Source organism: Macadamia integrifolia, chromosome 5 (assembly GCF_013358625.1).
Source record: "Macadamia integrifolia cultivar HAES 741 chromosome 5, SCU_Mint_v3, whole genome shotgun sequence".
Taxonomy (NCBI): Eukaryota; Viridiplantae; Streptophyta; class Magnoliopsida; order Proteales; family Proteaceae; genus Macadamia; species Macadamia integrifolia.
In genome coordinates this window covers 17,413,223-17,435,565 of record NC_056561.1, presented here as the reverse complement: position 1 = coordinate 17,435,565, position 22,343 = coordinate 17,413,223, and the positions used below count along the sequence as shown (strand labels likewise).

Genomic DNA, 22,343 nt, shown 5'->3' with positions numbered 1-22,343 from the left:
ATACCCAACCTTTGCCCTTTTTTTTTTTTTTTCTTTTTAAGAATTTTGACATTCTAAGATTTCTGATTGCATTATTCAATTTTTGTGTTGACTATTGCCGATTCTACTCTTTCATCTAAGAAATATAATAATATGGGAAAAGGATGGGCACACCCCTAGTTTATTGTAAGCTAGCACCCTTTGACCCTTTGTGTCTCTCTCTCTCTTTCCCCTTTGAAATGACACTCCTACCACTCCTATATGATATTCCATCTCGTGCCCCTATTTATTTCTTCGACTAGTTTTCTGCACACATGTAGCATGCCTATGCCTTTCCCGATATATATATATATATATATATATATGGAGATGTTTTCTGTGGGGGTAGTGCTGGTGTAGCCCCTACATTTCCGGACATAATACATTGTCCCACATACATATATATGGGAAAAAGAAGTCCAAAAGGAAGTTTGGCTCTTGCACCTAAATATAGGGGAGCCAAATGACCCACCACCCTAAAAGGTTGAAATCCTGCCGATGCTTATGCTATTGTGTGTGCTAGTTCTCATTGGACCTCGCACTAGTGTTGGGGTCACACTACCTTACAAAGAAGTTGCATGACCCATCTGCCTAGACACATAAGGAAAAAATGACAGCCCTATCCCTTTGTAATACAAAAATGCCAATAAACCTTGTTGATGCCCTTGTGTGTCTCCTTCATTGGTGCCCACACTAGTGTAGGGCCATCCAAATATATTGACTTTAAGTTTGTTTAAGATCAAGAATTACTGTCTTCACACTGCCATCATGGATTACCAAAAAGGGATAATTGGGAGTGCATGCTTGCTCGATACGCTTCCAAAGATATCCATTGCAGATATTCATGGTGACTAACTGATATCCCAATGATTAATTTTCCAAGATGAAATTATATTCGTCTGATGGGGTTATCTCATTCTTCTTTTACCTGACCATTTGTGCCGACAACATGAACTAGTTCAAGATGTTCCAAATGTGTTGGTGAAGTTTTATCCATTGGAGTAATGGTAATCTATTTTGGTCATTCTTCCATTTCAATACATTGATCTTACCATTCAAGATTGCATTGGAGAAAAATTGTACTACTCTAAGGCCTCCCCTCTTGCTGGAAGCGCACCAGCAGGCACCATCAATCAATATCACAAAATAATCAATAGGGGCTTGTAAAGGTAGATGATCCAGCATCGATGCCACCACACCTGAAGCTTGCGTACCCATGTATATGTTTCCCTCATGAACAGAAATCGCAATACTAGCCATGGCACTGAGCATATCAAGATCCACAAAGTTGAACACCACATTATTGCGAGACTTCCAAATCTGCCATAAAAGAGAAGACCAAGGAATATGAAGGTCCACAAGACCGGGAACATCCTTACATTGAACAAAAGTAAAATTCAATCAATCCAACCCTAGGTCCCCAAAATTCAGCTCAATTCTGCAGGGTTCACACTCAGGCCCAACCCAACAGGGCTCAGGGTCAGGCCAGGTTGACCCTAGCTCGTCCTATATTTTTTTTTTCCTTTAAAGATTTTCACAAATGTTAGGCCAATATTTACCAAAGGGTGGGGTGGGGAAATATTAAGACTATGGTCAGCCATTTTTCTACATTTAATCCATAATTTTGCAGCAAGCAAGATTGTCAATTTGGTTATAAGATAGATATTTTATGCAAAAACATCCTTTGCAGTGAGTGCGGTGGTGCGGTGAGCATCGGATGGTCGAGATGACCTCGGGTTGCATATCCAGATACTCTCAGCCATCTGATGCTCACCGCACCGCTGCACTCACTGCAAAGAATAATCACTTATATTTTATTCGTCTGGCATCACAACATCTCCTAGAAATTGAACAGACCAAAATTTGCCCCAATTCTTCATGATTGCAATTGTATCTAAAGTTCATATCAATACATGACAGGAGACACAAAGACAACCTGTGTAAAAAAAATGGGGGGATTGTTTAGTCATTTCGTCGTCTTATCTCAATAGGTAAGAATATGTGGCTTGTGGAACAAATGATGTGGCAGGTTGAAGTCATTCAGACAGCTTGTGTAATGCTTGTGTAATACATGATGTGGCTTGTGTGACTCATGAGGTGGGCCTAGGGGAAGAGGAACGCTATTACTAAACACAATAATAAATCATGGTTAAAATCGGACTAGACCTAAGTCTCAACCCAGGCCCAGCACAACCATAGTTAGGATTGGGTGGAGTTGGGCCAAGTTGACTCTCATAACTGGGGTAGACAAGAATTGGCTCAGGACACCGTTAGGGCCAAACTGATAATATAATGGGTTGGTAACAAGTTAAGTCAAGGCTCTCAAGTTTGCAGTGGTCCTCACTTCATGATATTATGGCCTTTAATGGAAAATATGTAGTATTCTGTGCTTATTCTCTGTAGACACAGTGACTGCTACTTCTTCTTCTTCTTCTCTTTCTTTATCGACTTTGTAGATACTTAGATTTTCTTTGACTTATTGGGAGACAAGTGAGGTTAGTATAACCCTAGGAGTAAATATTTTTTCCAAATGATTAAGCAGTTTTTGAGCTGAATAAAACTAACAAACATAGCTTTTAATTAGGTAGGAATAAGTATAAATGTAAAATTTAGGAAGAGGATAAGGCATATTATGTCTTTTCTAGTGTCTATAACGTCTCTTTTAAGAAGATAAATATTAGCGGACATCCCCACCCCCCCAAGATGATGGTCTATGAGCTTTTGTATTCCTTGATTGACCAATATAGATTGAATTCCGTCAAAATGAACCCGTCGAAAACCTGTAAGCCATTACATCAATAAATTAATCCTTTTTCTGGGAACGGGGCATCACTATGGCCATCTGATCATCAATCTTTAAAACCAAAATTTCCCTAATGGCAATGCCAAAGATAGATATCTATTACCATCATCCATTTTTGATGACATCAAGTCTAATATCCATTGGAAAGGGTGAGAGAGAGTAACAAGGGTTGGAGTCAAGCACAAGAAATGCTGTTGGAAAGAGGCTGCAACTGCAATAGTTTAGATAATGAACATTGTTCTGGAGAGTGATAAGAATCCATTCTCACATTTCTGTTACTCTTTTGCCATGTGATTATCTAGACCACTGGATAAAGAGGAATCGGGCTCTCATAAAGTTAATTTAAAATATCATAAAAAGAATATTTAGGATAATGTTTATAATATAGAAAACATTTATTGAGTTTGTAAAAAATATAGAAAACATTTATTGAGTTTGTAAATATGGAAAGACGGTTAGTTTCCTAACCCATAATCTGACTAGTAAGGTCAAATCTGTTAAATTAAAAAAAGTATAATTATGGGAGAAAGAATATTATCCGCTAGTGTTCCGTACACCCAGACACATAAGGAAATTAATGGAACTGGGGGCATGAACATTTTTTCTCCGTTGTACTTCCCCATATGTTTGGGAGTACAAGACACTAGCAAATAGCGTTCTTTTTCACTAAAATTATTGTAGATATACTTTAGCTCTTATCACAAAAACCATATATATATAACAGAGAACATTTGTGGCAAAAGATTTTCAATGGTAACATGTCCCACCACGATTGAAAAAAAATATATTTTCAACCACATGGGCTTGAATCACCTGGGAGAGTAGCAGGACAAGAAAATACAATTAGAGACAACTTGCATTTTTTATTAATGTAGACTATGGATTTTAAAAATTCCATGTGTTGTATCAATGTGTATCGTATTGGTTGGTTAAATTTAAGATACGTATCGAAAAATATCATATCGGCATCGGAGATACTTTAAACCATGGGTGTGAGCACGAAAAAAAAAAACAGAAACATTATCAAATGTACCTTAATAGATCCTTATTCTCAATCCCTTTCTTCGTCAAAAAAGTCCGCCTTTTACCTTACTTTTACTCATTTTGTCTCTCTTATTTTCTGTAATAATTAAGACTGAAATCATTCCCAGTAGTCTGAGCAAGCCATTTTGAGTACACATTTCACAGACTCAAGAAGCTAAGAACCGTTTTCTCCTTGGTTTGCTTTTGTGCCCAGAAATAGAATAGAATTCCTCATTGGGTTTGGATTTCCTTTCATAATTTGTTGTTATCTGCGCAGGTAATGGCAGCAGAGGCTTTTAAAACATATCAATAATGTAATAATAAAAGACTAGACAGAAGCTTTTATGCTTTGTTGACAAAGTTCTGCTTGGGATTAGTTGGTTGGCAAGGAAGGAATACTGAGATTCTCTTTTAGTGGGGGTTTGGTTACTTGGTTCCGACTTCCGATGCTTGTGGGGCTCTGGACTTATCATTTCATTTGCTCTATTTTGGTTGCAGATTACCTGCATTTTCGTTTTCCTTTTGGATACTGCAGTAGACTAGTAGTTGTTGCATCAATAGAAATCTATCTTTTTTGCATGGGAACTGGTTCCTGCAGTTGGGTTCTTTCAGTGATACTGTGTTGTTGGGTCCTCTTCCTTTCTGGAGTAAACCCTGGTAAATTCTGGGAGTACTTTTCTTTCTTATCTTTTTTCTTTCTTGATGATTCTAGAATGAAATCTTTCTCTGGAATTTGGTCGCAAAAATTAAAATTCCCATTTTGCTAAAGATTTCGAGTTGATTCAGGGGACAATTTAAATGGGGCCCGTAAGGTTAGAGGTGTGAACCTGGGAGGATGCCAGGATGGTTGGTTGTGGAAGGAAGGATTAAACCTTCTCTGTTTGATAGTATCCACAATGGAGATATGCTTGTGAGTTCTTCTGCCCCGTAAAGAAACTTTAGATTTTAGCAGATAGTTAAAGAGGTAAAGTAATCCGGAATTGAGCACATATCCGTAAAGTATGTGTAATAAGTAAACAAAATCTAAAGATGAACATGAAATTGATGAAATCAAATATCAAATCTGAAATTCGGATGCAAAACCCTAGTTAATAAGATAAACATTGAGAATGTTAGATTATGACATGGGACTTGAGAGAGGAAGTGATGAATGATAGTACTTTTAAGAAAATCTGTTGATCCCAAACCTGTAAACAGATTTGTAGCTGAAGCAATACAAGAGAAAAACACTGTAACTTGAGTAGCCAGAGAGAATGAGAGAGAAGGAAGGAAATCAATGGGAAAGAGAGTTAGAAACCCAGCCCCCTGCTGTCAATTGTAACTTGTAACTAGCATTCTCACAAGCCAAACCATGGCCAAAAGCTTGCAAATCTGAAACTTTATTCCATTCAAGAATCAAAGTCATCTAGATTACATCCTATATATCAAAAGGCTATAAACAACCATATTTAAGACTTTTATTGAATTTTATAGACTACTTATTTTTTTTGGTAAGATTTAGACTACTTAACTAAAAAGAGACCCACATATCTAACCTAAAAAAAATAAAAAATAAAACTCTCTTAAGATGTTGAAGGTGCTGACTAGCATAGCCAGTAAGCCCTCAGCTGGTTGCAGCCAGGTCTTGGGATCGACTCCCACCTTCATACCCACCCCCTAACTTATGAGGTGAGATAGAAGGTCCCAGCCAACAATTAGAAAGAGGGAATGCTGCTGGTCATGTGCATTATTTTCACTCAACCCTGTCTCTGGGTGCAGAGGGCACGGCCATGTAACATTCTTTTTCCCTAAAACTTTTATCCTTTCTGTCAAGGAAAGGGATCTCCATAAAAACCAAAAGATCATTTTGATTAAAGCAGTTTTCCATATGATATCATAGATAGCTATAGATTGTGCATCAAATGGCTTTGTCTTAACAGAAAGGATTTCTTTCATGAATGTAAAGGGACTTGAGACCTTGTTAAGATTGCTTGTTGTGAGGTGTTACTGTGTCAATAATGATCTGATCTACTGGATTCATAATGCAGTTATTAGGGTAATTCTTGTCCAAGGTGTACATGTATGTGATTATTGTTTTCCCCGGTTATACTTTGATACTATTTGTGAGTTTGTGTGTGTAATTCTACCTTTTTAATTTGTACAGTTAATTTACTTGAATAGGATAAAGATGCATATTTGTTGAGAATCCGTTCTGATTCCTTGCATCAGCCAAACATATTTTTGTAACCTAGTTAATGCTTGTATGGTCCATCCTTAATGAAATATTTTCTTGCGACTGAAATAGGGTATTCCCGCTTTTTAATGAACTTGAATGATCCATTAATGGGATCAAAGTTATCCTTTCCACTGCTGTTGATAAATTATAGCAACTATGGCCTTGAAGAACTGTTTTGTGCCGCCCAACTTGATTATCCGGTAAATGTCAAGTTTAGAGGAGCCATAGGGTGTCGACAACTTGCCAAACTGGAGTTATATTGATAGGGTCCAAAGGTTCTCCCTTACTGCTTGCAAGCCTATAGCAAAAGACATGGGAATGGGAAATTGCTGGATTAAGGGAGGACTTGCAGCTCATCCAATAAGTTAAAGGAAATGCAAATTTTTTTACTTTAGTGAGATTCTCTTTTCCCTCTCTGTTTAGCATGCCAATGGCAGCAGAATAATTTGTTTTTGAGAAGAAAGAAGAAAGTTTGTTGATCAAAAGGTACATAACAATAATCTACTCAGAGCGTTGTTGGCAAAAAACTTAAGGATTTGTTTTTTTATTTAACATCTTGAAGATTTGAAATTTACATTATCCAATGATATATGATCAATTTATATTTTGAACAGGACATTTTTGTGTAGAGTAAGATTCGGATGCTTTAGTCAGGTGTTTATGAACAAGCTATTAGACTGAATGGTGTCTTGAGTCTTCATTCCATTGTATGCCATACTTGTCACAAGATACTTTATATGTGTTAACATAACCTCCCTCTTCTTATTGTAGAGACATTTGAAGAATGCCATCTGAGAAAGACAAGAAGAAGAAGAAATGGAGGAGTTTACTGACCCAAGGTCAGCTTGCTTGTTTTGAAGACGCAAGAGATAACTGCAACTTTAAGTGCTTGTATAGTAAGGCACTAGGACATGATGGTTGATGTAATCATATAAAAGTTTGTGTGGAAACACTTACAGTTGTGGACAAAAAATCATTGTCTATTGCCAAATTTGTTATCATTTTCTCATTTTTTGTTTCTGTTTCTGTTTTTGGTTTTTTTTTTTTTTTTTTTTTTAGCAAGCATCTTCCAAGTGAATAAATAAATAACTTCTCAAGTACCTACTGCCACTCTTTCACTCTGAAATAGAAGTTATAAATAACTTCTCTAGTACTTACTGCCACTCTTTCCCTCTTAAATAGAAGTTCAATCTAAGTATCTAGTGGTTCTCTTTTACAGAAGGAAAGCTATAATTTAACTGGGTCTGACTGATGCAATATTTATGTTCAACAGAATTTGAGCAAGCAATAGATCACAGATGGGGTTCATGAGTGGTGAATGAATAAGAACTGGTTCTGTTTTGTTCATTTCACTGCCCCAGTTGAGTGGGTGCAGGGGGCTGCTGCCAGGTAGCATTCTTTCTCCCAATTTTTTTCACTTCTAAATGAACATTTGGAACAGCAAGAGCAGCAATTGAACATTCCATTTAATTGAACTTTCAGAATAAAATACTGCAATAGTATAATGAGAACTGAAAGAGGATGCCACAACTGTATGCATAGACAATATTTGCTTAAAATTAGCAAAAAGAAACAATTAAAAACAGAGTTTCTTCAAAAGAAGCAAAAAAAGCGTATCCCGTAAATATCATTGGCGTTCACCAGTATGAGGCCTGAAAGTTGCTCAGAAGAGGTCTTGGTGTCTACATGTCTCAGCAGCTAAGAAGGAGAAGACGTTCTGCATTGCTTTTCTACAACAATACAGGTCAAAAACCAGTAACAGGGGTGGACGTAAATCCTGCTGCAGCACTGCCATTGGCTGTGGAAACCTTGATAGGGGTCAGAAGCATCAGATTGGAATTAAAAATCATCAATCAAAGTCTCCCAATTCTAGAATGAGAGTGGTATCAATGGCTTCTCTATCTCTGCACAACCGTAGATGCGTAAATCTTGATTCTCATGAACTGTACAGAACAAAATGAATTTCAGCAGGGAAGAAAACTAAACATTAAAAACCAAGGGAGAGAGATTCATCAAGGGAAACAAATGGTTGATAATGATACTGATTCCAATTCTGTCTAATTCGAATTGGCCGATTCATGCCAAACTTCTAGGGTTCAGGCCAATTACGGTGGACTGCCGACTACTCATTGAATCAGAATTGGCACTTATTTGAACCTTGCTTGACACCCTTTCCTAAAGAGAAAGAAACTATTAAGAATAGAAACCCCTTCAAATACTTTTAAATCAATTTAAGACTCATCTAAAAAAGAAAAAATCAGTACTTTCTACAAATATATGAAGGTCCCAGCACTTGGAAAGTTAAGTAAACTTGTGCTATGCTGGGTACTGTCTATATCCAGCATATGCACCATAGGTATATAAAGATGAATCTTGAGCAGCACCACCAGATGGTGCTGCTCAAGATTCATCTATGGTGGTGCTGCTCAAGATTCATCTTTATATACCTATGGTGCAAATGCTGGATACAAACAGTAACCACAGTAGGCAAGAATCATTACTTTGGTTTATGTAGAATGTCCATCATCTATTTCATTCGATGTAGAGTTGATTTATATCTAGATCCCTTTAAGGTTGAGTCAAAAGGACTGAATTTTTTCAAGCAATAAGACAATGACAACCACTAAACACACACACACACACACATCCACACCAAAAGAGAGTACTTTTAACCAAGACTTGTCCAATATGGTGAAAATGTCAGATCATGAACCTACTGATAGTTTTTCATTAAGCATAGTATGGTCAATTTCTTTCTCAACTCATTACAAATTTGTGGCAGTGTAAACATTGCTTATCCTTTCAAGAATTCATGACTTCGAAAAACACTTCCCCATATGTTTAACACCTAGACACCCCATAGCAAGAATCTCTCAAACATCAGCAGCAAAATAAATAGACTTACCTCATCAGTTGTTGAGCTTCTACTCCATAAAAGGGGAACTATGTGTTGACTAATAATAGTTCCATGTGACCTCTTTATTTGTTTCTTCAGCAGAAGCACAACATGGGCTGAAAATGTCAAATAACAAATTAGGACAACCTTTTGACTTCTAGATTAACATTATTCAGCTGAACTATCCAGTGGTGTTAGTCTAATCAAATAGCCATGAGTACACATGAACCATTGAAAAAAAAGAACAAGCAGCACACTTTTTATCAGGCATTTTGAATCATTCTTAGATAAATAAGGGAAATGAGTAAAACAGATGTTTAATTTTACTAGGATATACCGAGTTCCAAATTGGACAAAACAACATCCTTAACCCAAAGGATATTAGCATAGCAAGTTCCCCAAACTGAGAATATATCTGCCTTAATCTCCTCCTCTGCAACATTAGGATACAAACCAGAAACAAATATCTGCAATAGAGAGTTAAGGTATTAGAAATGAAAAAAAAAAAACAAAAACAAAACAAAACAAAACTAGGGTTCCTGTAAAAGACCTACTTGTTTGCAAACTTGAAAAGCTTAATGGCGGAGAGCTGCATCCTAGTCTGTCAGATGCTGCCTGTAAATGGCAAGGAAAGGGAATAATTGTTCAGACACAAATTTATCACTATGTTTCTTCAGATGAAACATATTAGTTTCCAGGTCAATGTGTCTAAGACCTCAGCCATGATTGCCATTCGCCAATTTTGTATGTATATACTACACAGGCCAACATCATTGATCATAACAGGTTACTTAACTGCCGACTCTTCAACCGGGCATAGGCCTAAAATCAAACGGAATTTAAATTTCATGATGCCAAATTGCGACAGTAACCTTAACCACAAACCTTATTCCTTTGTGCTGTCCAACTTTAGCTATAGAGATTGGCATTTTATTACTGTGGTCCATCAGCATACTTCTTGAGCGACTTCTTATCCAAGACTTCCTGAATTAGAACTTGAATGGATGAGTCACTGATCAAGTGTCATGTTGATAGTAAGAGCTCAGAAGGCCAATCATCTATGTACCCCATGTTTGGCATGGTTATTCAAATATATGACACCCAACTATAAAGAGATCTGGCTACAGGCTCTAATACTTGCACATAATCAATAAATTTTACAGCTACCAGCACACTTATAATTACAAGGCGGTTAACATTGAGGGCGTCCATTGAATTCTCAATATAGATGTAAGCAACAACAGAGCAGGAAGCTGCAGCTTGAGTACTTGAAGATGTGACCAACATACCTCTGAAATATTGTAACTGAATCTTTCTTTTGCTTAGTCTCCAGTAACTTTTCATTCTTCTGAACAGATCTCTCCAGAAACAAAGAAAGGATTGACAACACATGAGGGTGGTTTTGGGGAACTTTAGCTGACTCGATAAGACCCAAAGAAGAATAAACTTCTGAGCGTCTGGCCTCAAAATCAGGTGCAATGGTTCCCATATTCAAGTTGAACTGTCATAATACAAAGTAATATTATATCTAATTTATCATTAATGAAGGGTGGAGGGATAGGCCTCCATATTCAAAAGCAATCTCATTCATAGTAGGTACTCCAAACAAACTTAGATAAGATTCAAAAGCTCTAGTTATACTTTCTTTAGTCGGCTGGGGTATGCAGTGGATTTCCTTCATAATGTTCGGGATGAAAAAGTCCCAAATTTATGGATTATATGGAAGTTGGGGGTTTCGAGACCAGTCGTTGCAGGTATGTCTGATCAACATATGTCAGTGATCTTTGATTGGCCAGGTAGTAAAGTGGGTATCTCTTTTGTCCATGCAAGTTCTTTTAAAAATATGCGTAGGCAATTGTGGTTAGATCTGGAGTTGTCGATATCCGCTTTGGTTCCTTGGCCTGTGATGGGGGATTTCAATGCAACCTTGCTCTCGCATGAGAAAAGAGGTCCTGGTAAGTTTAATCTTGGATCAGCTGCTGAATTCCAGGCAATGGTTGATGCGTGTGAATTGCTCTCTATCCCTTCTCAGGGAAAGAAATTCACTTGGACTAACAATCGTCGAAGGGGTCATGCAGTTGCAGTGTTAGATCGGAGTTTTTGTAATGGGAAGTGGATAGATGTGTTTAGAAATGTGAAGCAGCGTGTTTTGTTGTCTTCGGTATCAGATCATGCCCCTCTATTTGTTGTCTCTGATGATGTTCAAAGACCTACAAATATCCCCTTCAGATTCCATAGCTTTTGGATGGAAAATGATCAATTTATCTCCGTGGTTGAGGAAGCTTGGAAAACTCAGATAGGAGGTAATCCAATTTTCGTTCTGGCACAAAAATTAAAGCAGGTCGAGGAGAATTTAAAGGTTTGGGCAAGGGCTACCTTTCCTAACCTGAATGACGAGGTCGACAAAGCAAAGCTGGAATTAAAGAAGGTTCAAGACATGATAGAGGTGGCTGGGATGAATGATGAATTATTTAACAGAGAGGCAGATGCAAAAACAGTATTATTGAAGGCCAACCAAATGTACGAGAAGTTGTGGGCTGAAAAAGCTAAACTGAGATGGATGAAAAATGGAGATTGTAACTCAAAAATTTTTCATCTTTCAGTGAAGCTTAGGAGGTTGAAAAATCAGATCACCTCCCTAAAAAAGGAAGATGGAACATGGGTTTCAGACCAACAGGGAATATCGTCTTATGTCTCTGATTTTTTTGAGAAATTTCATGAGGGTGATGCAGTCACAGTTCATAATGACCTTCTTGATAATATTCCCAGAGTGTTGGAGGAGGAGGACGTGGCAGGATTGGAGATTGTCCCGAGTGGGGATGAAATAAAACAAGCTGTTTGGGATTTAGATCCTGTAAGCTCTCCAGGTCCTGATGGGTTCCCAGGCAGCTTCTTCAGGCGATGTTGGGCCATTGTTGAGGGTGATTTTTGTAGGGCAGTGAAAAAATTCTTTGAGGAAGGGCGGCTTCCTAAAGGAATAAACAATTGCTTTATTTCCTTGATCCCCAAAGTTGAGGGTGCGGCCTCTCTAGATAGGTTTCGACCTATATGTATGGGAAACTTTTATTGCAAAGTGATATCAAAAATACTATCTTCAAGATTACTTGTTTTGCCTAAATTGGTCTCGGAAGAGCAAGGCGCTTTCCAGCAGGGTAAAATAATTTCAGCAAATATCAACCTCGCATCAGAACTGTCAAATTTGATGCACTCTTCGGTTAGGGGTGGTGGAACGGGGTTGAAGCTCGATGTTCAAAAGGCGTATGACTCTCTAGCTTGGGAATTCCTCTTTGCAGTTCTGTGCAAATTTGGGTTCTCCTCTAGGTGGATTTCTTGGATTCACAACCTTCTATCCTTCAGAATGTCAATCTTGGTGAATGGTGGCCCAGTGGGGTTCTTTGGGGTTGGTAGAGGTCTCCGGCAAGGAGATCCTTTGTCTCCCTTCTTATTTATTCTGGCAAAAGAGGTTCTCTGTAGAGGTCTTAGAAGCATGGTAAAGATGGTTTGATAAAATCTCTTCCTGGGCCTCAAGGTGTGTTAACTCCCTCCCATTTATTGTTTGCTGACGACATTTTCATTTTCATAAATGCATCTGCTCAGTTCGTCAAAAATATTAAGGCCTTTCTTGATAAATATCAGGCATTCTCCGGCCAAATATTTAATCTATAAAAAAGTAGTTTGTTCTTTGGAAAGGTTGCCCCTCACAGGAAACATTTTATAAGTAATTTTATGGGAATCCAATCTGCAAGGCAGCCTACTAAATATTTAGGTGTGGAGCTCTTCAAGGGGAGAGTTAAACGGGTCCACATGTTACCGCTGATGGATAAAATCAAGAAGAGGCTATCGGGATGGAAGGGTCGGCTTCTCTCGATGGCTGGTAGGGTGGAGTTGGTTAAATCAGTGATTTCAAGCATCCCAATTCATAATTTCGGGATTTATTGGTGGCCAGGAAGCTCAATAAAATTAGTAGAAAAGTGGATGTGAAACTTCATATGGTCTGGTGACATGGAGACAGGGAAGAAGATAGTGGTGAAGTGGGATGAGGTATGTAAACCTACCAGGGAGGGCGGTCTTGGCATTAGGAGGTTGCGAGATGTTAATTTTGCATGCCTGTGCAAATTAACATGGCAAATTAAACATGAAAATTCTCTAATGAGCGTTTTCTTTCGTGCTCGTTTTTTGAAGGTTGATGGTTCGCTGAAAACTACCTACCTTTCCTCTTCGATATGGCCTAGTCTTAAAAAGATGTGGAGGTGGGTAGAGTCTCATGAGCAATGGACTGTTGGGAATGGTCAGAGGATAAATTTTTGGAAAGATAGCTGGCTGGGACAGAAGCCTATTGAGGAGTTGTATGGCCTGCAGTTAGGTCTCTTTGATTCAATGCAAGCAAAGGTTTCCGATTTCATTTGCCAAGATGAGTGGAATTTTCCCCAGGTGAGTTCTGAATTTTTTCAAAATATCTTTGATCAGGCCAAGGATATTATAATTTCAGATCTGGATGATATTTGTCATTGGGAATTAAATTCCTCTGGAGTTTTTACAATAAAATCGGCTTGGGAAAAAGAAAGACGGGAATCACCAAAGGTGGGGTGGTATTCATTGATTTGGAATTCTCATCTCCAACCTCGCCAATCGGTTTTTGGATGGAGAATGTTGAAAAACAAGCTAGCTACTGATGATAATGTGAAAAAGAGAGGGGTTCCATTGCCATCTCAGTGCACTCTCTATGGCATAGCGAAAGAGTCTATAAACCATACCATGTATGAATGCTCTTCTGCATATTTCATGTGGTAGAAATTTTGTAGCTGTTTTGGGTTTAGGTGGTCTGGATTTGAAGGAGTTGAAAGATTGATAGCTTGGTGGAAAGATCAGGCCAAGAAGACCACCTTTAAAGGGGTGTGGCTGAAGGGTTTTGTTTTAATCCCTTACTTCACTTGGTTGGAGAGGAATGGAAGAAAATTCGAAGGAACCTCAAAATCAAAAGAGCACTGTTTTGGCCAAGTGAAGAGCGAAATTAGCTGCCAAGAGCTGGTTCATTCAGGGGCAGCCATCTCAATTTCGGATCTTGTCACTGCAAGAAGCTTGGGTATTTCAGGGGTGCGGAGAAGGCCTCGGGAAATCTTTAATATTTTCTGGTGCCCTCCTAATCCAGGTAGGATAAAACTCAATTCGGACGGTTGCTCTATTGGTAATCCAGGGAAGTCTGGAGCAGGGGGAATCCTTCACAATGAAAAGGCAGAAGTAGTGGCAAATTTCAGAAATTTTCTAGGAACTCGCACAAATTTCGAGGCTGAATTTCTAGCGCTTATGATAGGGTTTGAATTAGCTATGCAGCACAATGTGAAATGGCTATGGATAGAATGTGATTCAGTTGCAGTTTTGACTATTTTTCAGAAGAGGCAAAGTCCATGGATAGCTCGGCACAGATGGATTAATTGTATTTCTTATTTGGAGGATGTGGAATGGAAAATAACCCATTGCTATAGGGAAGCAAATTCAGTGGCGGATTTTTTGTCAAAGTCAGCCGCTCGTTTTGAAGTGTCAGAGCCGATTTCAATTTGGCCAACTCTAGTCCAGATGGAATTAGACATGGATGCATCGGGTCGGCCTAGGTTCAGATTCACCTAGGAATTTTTCCAGATTTTTTGTTTTGGTGGAGTTGGGTAGTTGCTTAATTCTGCTGATGGCAATGCCGAAGGTGGAATTAATGCTTCTCCCTCTCTTCTTTTTGTGAGAGTTGGGTATTTCTCCCTCACTCATTTGATGTACTATATTTCTTTTTTCTTCTTTTTCTTTTTTTAATATACATGACTTTTTAGCGAAAAAAGGCTGCCATATTCTACCAACAAACATTAAACTTTCCCAGCAATGATAAGACATACATCACTACATTAAACACCAGGATTGTAACATGAATTTCAGGTCCAGCCAGATCAACCAATTGGAAGATATATTTTTTACTGGTTTCATCTATATCAGACAAGTCTTTCAAGTCTCTCCCGGTTTCTGATCATGACCATGGTCAAACAAGATTTCATTTAGATTGGTTATAAAATAGGAATTTATCAAGACATATGACGACAACATGATCAAGCACTTCATAGAGATATACTTTACAAATAAAATTTCATGCAAGGTTAATCATTACTTCATTGGAGTACTGGCTTTTGAAGATCTGAATTATTGTCAAAAAATGAATCATGCATTTATTCGTATGAAAGGTTACATGCATGCAGTTACTAGTTATGAAGGATTGGAAGCTCACAGTTCTGAAAAAATATCGGAGAGGGTTCCTTGAAAGGCAGCATGGCCTTGCATTAACGTGAGGACCAATGGGAGCGCACACTGAAGCATCAACAGGGGCGGGATTTCCATTTCATGAGGAGCAAGGTGGTCATTTTATCCCCGTGTCTGGGTGCAGGGGCTACCTGCCTTCAAGCTTCTTTTTTGCAAAAAATATTTAACAAGTTTTCTTGAATCTAGTGAGGCAGCACGCTTATATCTCCACAATCTGCTACTAGGTGTATCATGAAATCCCTCGGTCCTCGATTTCTCTGCTGATGAATTAGAGTAATAATATTACAAGAAAAGGAGCATAGAACATGTAATTAGCCATTGCAAAACATAACTAGTAAAAATCTGATAACGGAAGAAAATAGACAAGTGAACATTCCAATCAAGAAATTAACATGAACAAAATTGGAATTTTCAAAACTTAATAATATACCCATTATCCTGGAAGAGAAGAAGCATTTCTCTGAAGATCTAGGGCTGGAGCCACAACAAAAAAGAAGTTGTTAAAAACAAAAAAAAACTGTTGTTAGAGAACATATTAGGTAAAAATGAAGAAAGAAGAAAAGGAAACAAACAATTATAGAAGAATACGGGTCATATGCAAAAAATAATTGTAAACCAAGTTAGCAAAAAAAAAAATTAAATAAAGGTGTTTACAGTAACAAATACAGAACATAGAAATAAATACCATTGTTTCTTGTGAAGCCCCATCTAACGGTTGTCTGTTCTTCTTCTTATGTCTAATCATAAACATCTTGAACCTTGAAGGCTCCTCACCTTCAGGGCCCTCTGTTGAACAAAAATAAATAAATAATAATAATAATTATAACATTTTATATGTTAGTTCAGAATTATCAATTATATGTATTTGTGTATAAGAAACATATCGTAATATCGTAAAGTTGGGTAAAACTTCTTTTCCCAGCGGTATGACTAATTTTTTTGTTTTGATCTGCTCTCTTTATTTCACATACAAATATCCTACCATATCGAATAATATAAATTACCTATGTGCCAGCCATAGTTAACAGTTAGAAATGCATTCTAGGCAAATAAATAAATCCTACCTCATTTTTCTCATTCTACCACATAGTTATGAGCTCTTTCCATTGATCTAGTTGGACACAAGTATCACATTTCTCAATTAACTCGTAGCCATCACATCTATCAAATATATCAGCCTTCCATTCGAGCTTAAAGGCCTTCCACTGTAGACCCATTTCTTACCAACAACATCAATTTCATATTTCTCCTACAAGACAATGTACCATAGAAAATTAAAATCATCAAATAAAAAAACAAAAAGTTTTAAGTACCATAGAGCTTGAATGGACATTTGGGTTGTCACCTAACCTGCATTTTCTTCCAAAGTGCTCTGGCACTTTCCACCAGTCGGGATAATTACAAGGCAGCACAAAAACTGTTCCTTACGATAGTTCCCATTCAAGTAATGAATCAGGGTGTGATATGATGAATGCCCTGGTGGTGCTTATTGAGGTCTACTCTCTTCTTCTGTCCAGACTGCATTGACATTGTTTCAATGGCCCTATTATGACCTTGTTTCGTACATGGGACAACAGGCTACAAGTGAATTCCAATTTACAAGAACAAATAAATAAAATTTTTAGTGATCAATTACTTAAGGAATGTATTCTCAAAACAAATTCCGAAGTAGGTTTATAGATCATACCCGGATCTGTCCCACTCGTACTAGTGTTGTCTGAAGGAATGCTAGCCATTTTCAAAACCTGTAAGGATACAACATCACGAGAATTGTAAGTATTACAATTTAATAATTGTTAACTGCCAAATAAAAGTATTTAGAAGCAAACTGTTGAAATAAATAAATTAGCTATCCCACATGAAGTTGCTCTGTACTAATTTCTTCATCTCCTCGCTTCTTTGGATGATCCACAGATTCATCAACTCCCCAGCTTCCCCGATAACAGTACCTCTCTGCTGAAATGGAATGCATCCAACACTGTTATATAATACAGAAATACAACTTCGCTGGGTTTCTTTGGGGGGGTGGTGTGTGAGGGAAGAAAAGAAAATGTATTTCTCAAAAACTTTACAATTACATCTTCCGAACAACAACCCAAAAACAAGAAGTTCCAAATGCCTTTCTCAAAAACTTTATAATTGCATCTTTCCAACGACAGACCCAAAACAAGTAGCTTCAAATGGCTTTCTCAAAAAAACCCCAACATAACGGAATCTACCCACATGGCCTTTTCCCTTTCAAAATACTCCTCCTACTTGACATCAATTCAACTGAAGCTTAGATCTCTACCAACAAATCCTTTAGTTACAAAGCCAAATTTCTGGATACTTAGCTAAGACAAGCGTTGAAACATACAAGAATTTTTCATCTTCCACTTCTACATCCATGACCACCACAAACAATTCAAATACACAGAAAAGGTGAGAAGAGAAGAATCAAATCCTAATCAACATGATAATAAATAATAGACTTAACAATCAATTCTTGAAGCAGACATCCCCAACAAAATCTTGAGTAAACCAGGAAGGAACATAAGGTTCTCAGAGAGAGACAGAGAGAAGTGTGTTCACAAATGAGGCTTGAAGAAAGAGATACGAAATGGTAGCCGGAGGGCCAAGCCCATGTACTTCATTAAAACCATTGAATAAACACAATTTTTTATTTGGGCATTCCTATGGCTCTGGTTCATCTACCCAAAACTTGAATAAAATTCTTTTTTTCTTTCAAAACAAAAATGTAAAAGTAAGAAGGGGAATTATCTGCCTTTGAAGTTTGAACAAACTATAAGATGTGAAATTCATCCAAAAGGAAAGGAAAAATTTCATCCAAAACGAAAAATATTGTTGCTAGGAGGGAAACATTAAGATATTACAATTCATAAGCTCAAAAGGAATGCATGTATAAGGAGGGCCAAGAGTAAAGATAATTTGAAGGACATGAAAAAAAAAGAGCAAATAAAAAATCAGAATTTTGATAAAAGGAAAATGAAGAAAATAAGTTACATGGAAAGGAGTTTTTTTTTTTTTTGGGGGGGGGGCGCGGTGGGGGGAGGTGAGGGAGCTTGAAATTAATTGCATACTATCATATGAGAAGAAAAGCCCATGTTTGTATGTCAATGTAAGAGAAGAAATGGACCCAGATCTCACAGAAGACCAATAGCCAACCACAACCATCCCATGAACAAGACTTTGTATCCATTAAAAAACACCAGTCTTAACTCCAACAACAAACAAAACATAAATTTAGAGAAAATGCAGGGGAAAGAAGAAAAAAAACGAACCTGTAGTGTGGAAGAGTAAGGATGATGTGAACAAGAGGATTAAGACGCATCATTTATGGTCTCCAGGTAAGGACAGTCTCTTATGTTTAGTTTTCTTAAGTTTCTTTCTTTCAGTTCTGTTACCACGTTCTCGAAAGACTCCAATTCGGGGCACTTCCAAATAACCAGCACTCTAAGTGACGGGAGATTCTCCAATCCGTAAGGAAGGGTTTGTAGTTTTGAACAATTCGAAATGATCAGCTCTTTTAATGAGTTCAGGGCTTGAATCCCCAAGAAGTCCTCCCCAGGAAAAAGCTTGATGAGGTTATGACATCCCCAGATGGTCAACTTCTCAAGTGCTGAGAGAAATCCCAACCTTGTGGACAAATCTTTTAGTTTCGGACACTCGATCAACCAAAGTACTTGTAAGGATGTCATTTGCTGCAAATTTTCCGGGAATGCCGTCAATTTAAGGCATCTTTGGATGTACAGAGATCGAAGTGATGAGAGGTCTCCCAAGCCATCTGGTAGAGTGGTTAGATTAGAACAATCAGTTATTTCCAACAAACAGAGGTTTTGGAGGTTTCTCAATCCCTCTGGTAGAACTTCTAGATTAGGACAACCAATTATAGCCAACACACGAAGGGTTGAGGGTTTCCCCAATTCCTTTGGCAAATTTTCCAGATTATCACAACCTTTTATCTTCAATGTATCTAGTGATGCTAAGTGTTGCATCCCTCCAGGCAAAGACTTCAACCTATTGCAACTCGAAATTTCCAATACCTCTAGTAACGAGAGGTTGGCGAGGCCGTCCGGTAGAGCTCTCAAATTTGAACATTGTTCAATCTTCAGCATTTGTAACGACGTCAATTCTTTCATCTCGTCAGGAAAAGAGATCAATGAATCACATCCATTGATCTCCAATTCTTTAAGTGATGTAAGTTTTGCAATTCCCCTAGGTAGAGCCCATAGATATGCACAACCAACTATGCTCAGTTTTTGCAGCGATTTCCAGTGTTGTATCTCTTCTGATAAAGACTCAAGCTTAGGGCATTCCCTAATTGTAAAGTGTTGAAGAGATGAGAGATGTCCTATGCCCTCTGGCAATTTCTTTAGATTTGGACAAATTTCTATCTGCAAGTGATGAAGCAACGAAAGGTTTTCTAAGCCTGTTGTCAAAACCATTCGATTTGCACAATTTTCTATATGCAGTGTCGTCAGTGATTGCAAGAGCTTCTCTGGTAAAGTTGTAAGACGATCACAACTTTCGATCCGCATCTTCGCACTACGAAGATTGGGTATGTTGTGCATGTGTTCATCTCGTAAGGAACCCACTTCATGCTCTTCCTGATTTGCGCCCTTCTTCACTCCAAGAGATTTCAGCTTATCACATCCCTTGAATTCCAAAAGCTCCAAGTGCATGAGACCCTCAACTCCTGCATACTCCAGATTTTCACAATATGAAATCATCAATTTCCGAAGAGATCTCAAGCCTGTCATATCCAAAGACTTCACATGGTGACATGAGTAAATAGAGAGTTCCTGTAAATTTGAGAGATGTGAACTCCCATTATTCAACCAAGTAGGGAGTTCGGTGCCACTGAAACGTACTATCCTCAGAAGAAACAGATTTTGATGAGGTTGGAGCTCCTCCAATATATGGTCTTGTTTCCTGCTTTCCTCGTTGGTACAAACATGCCAATCTGCTTCCCATTCTAATGTCAACTCTTGGAGTTTTCTTTTCTCCTTCAAATTTGCTGCTTTAGCATTTTCTCTACTTTTCACATTGTCGAGACCAATTAAACTCAAACTTCCTCCAAGTTGTAGTAGACATCCTAGTTCATCAATACCAGCTTCATCACCGGTGGTTACATTCATGTTGCCCACCTTAAATGATGTCAAGATTTTAAGGTTACGTAGTCGCCCTAAACCTTTTGGAAATCTTTGAAGAAATCTACAATGTAATAGCTTTAGAGTTTGCAAATGGTAGAGTTTCGAAATGGAAGTAGGTAATGCTTTAAACCGACCATGGGAAAGATCAAGATACCTCAAGTGTATTAACTCTCCAATTGAGGATGGCAACTCATCTTTGTTGACGTGTTTGAGTTCTAGTACACGTAGGCTCTTAGAAAAGGGGCCATGATAAAAAATATCATCAGGAACATCAAGAAGGGACCGACTAGAAATTGATGGAGTAACCCATGCAAAATTATGTAAAGGGGCATCCATCGTGCATTCTAATGGTTCACCATTATCATCAAATTTGACAACTCGAAGGAAGGACCTAAGCACCAATGATTTGAAATATGCATTACCTATATCCTCCTCCTCCATTAATATTACATCATCATGATCTCCACCACAATTATTATTAATGGACAATGATGATGATGATGCTTCTTGTTCTAGGAAACCTTGAGCCATCCATAATTGAATCAATTTCTTCTTTTCAATAATAAAATCCTTAGGAAATACTGAGCAATATGAAAAGCATTGCTTCAATGGTGACTCCATGTCATTATAACAAATCTTCGGTGCAGACTCAATAACTGAATCGCCATTGCTAGGTAGTGCTTTCATAGTATTTAGGATAGTTGTCCAGTCTTGTATATTTTTCTTGAAGCGCATCATGGCACCTAGAATTGTTAAAGCGAACGGAAAACCTTGGCATTCTTTAACAATTTCCAATCCTATTCTGACTAGATCTGGAGTCTCTAGTACTGCACTTCCTCTCCCAAATACATTTCTCCTGAACAATGCCCAACTTTCTTCTATTGATAGTCTGCTTACTTCATATGGTGGAATTGTCCCCATTATTCTTGCAGTTGGTAGATAATCTGTTGTTACAATAATTGTGCTTCCTTTGGAGCCAACTCTTAACAAAGTTTTTAAATTATCCCATGTTTCTTTAGCTTCTTTTTTTGTTACCCCCAATAACCACACGTCAGTCAATACAAGTAAAAACCTTTTCCCACTCAAAATCTCTTCTAACATGTGCTGTAAATCACCAACACCCATACTTCTTCTAAGAGACTGTTCAACTATTTCTGTTACAATCTTTCTCACGTCCAAGAACGGCACATTATCAACCCAAAATCTGAGATCAAAATGCGACTTAATTGGCTCATCATCGAAGACTAGCTTTGCTAGTGTTTTTTTGCCAATATTCTCCAATCCTAGTATAGGGAGGACAGAGATGAGAATTTGTTGTTGATTATTAATAATAATATTAACTATCTTTCTTTTGTCCTCCTCCGCCTTGCTTCCAACTACTACTACTTCATCCCTTCCATTATATAATTGTTGGAAAGCATAATCAATATCACCGGTATTTATAAGTACTGGGCTTTGGCCTCCGCCTATTTCATTTATTTGAACCTCATGGGAATAATCAATATCGGGGAATTCCATTTTCAATTTCCGTTTCATCTCATCTAGCACATGTTGGAAATTCTTGATTTTACGAGACATTCTGCCGCCACGGAATAAAAGTAGTGACAATGAATTAGTAATATTGCATACCTTTCTGTTGATCATGCAATAGTAATAGTAGTACTTTTCCATCTCCGCCTTCTCCTCCTTCATTTGAATAATTCTCGTGGTGGATTCATATGACAACTTGTCTAACACGTCAACTGCTTCGTAATATAATTCGTTAATCTTTTTCAAACAAACATGCACTCTAGGATTCCATCTCCGCAAACTCCGCCGTTCTACATCCATAAATATCACTTTGGTCTCTCTTACAATACTCAGAAGCTTTTCATAATCCTCCTGAACAGTGTATGAGATCATCAACTCTTTAGCAGCCGCATTGTTTCTGATCATAGCCAT

General features: G+C 37.8%; 3 protein-coding genes across 5 annotated transcripts; 2 read left to right on the top strand and 1 right to left on the bottom strand.

Moving 5' to 3' along the window:
* The first annotated feature begins 3,995 nt into the window (after positions 1 to 3,995).
* On the top strand, positions 3,996 to 7,068 carry LOC122078552. 3 transcript variants are annotated; one of them, XR_006140109.1, is made up of 3 exons: positions 3,996 to 4,121; positions 4,343 to 4,501; positions 6,831 to 7,068. XR_006140109.1 is itself a non-coding variant. In XM_042644579.1 (3 exons), exons 1-3 carry the CDS (start codon positions 4,291 to 4,293, stop codon positions 6,838 to 6,840), a joined length of 345 nt encoding a protein of 114 aa, XP_042500513.1. In that variant the 5' UTR covers positions 4,132 to 4,290; the 3' UTR covers positions 6,841 to 7,068. The 3 variants fall into 3 exon arrangements, 1 of the variants encoding a protein (XP_042500513.1); XM_042644579.1 differs by lacking the exon at positions 3,996 to 4,121 and adding an exon at positions 4,631 to 4,754 and having other exon boundaries at positions 4,132 to 4,501; XR_006140108.1 differs by lacking the exon at positions 3,996 to 4,121 and having other exon boundaries at positions 4,132 to 4,501.
* A 3,730-nt stretch (positions 7,069 to 10,798) lies between these two features.
* On the top strand, positions 10,799 to 15,278 carry LOC122077927. Its single transcript, XM_042643813.1, has 4 exons — positions 10,799 to 12,213; positions 12,313 to 12,445; positions 13,138 to 13,386; positions 15,189 to 15,278. Exons 1-4 carry the CDS (start codon positions 10,799 to 10,801, stop codon positions 15,276 to 15,278), a joined length of 1,887 nt encoding a protein of 628 aa, XP_042499747.1.
* Positions 15,279 to 18,569: 3,291 nt separating this feature from the next.
* LOC122077926 (disease resistance protein RGA2-like) lies at positions 18,570 to 22,343 on the bottom strand. Its single transcript, XM_042643812.1, has one exon. The coding sequence runs from the start codon at positions 22,341 to 22,343 to the stop codon at positions 18,570 to 18,572; it is 3,774 nt and encodes a 1,257-aa protein (XP_042499746.1).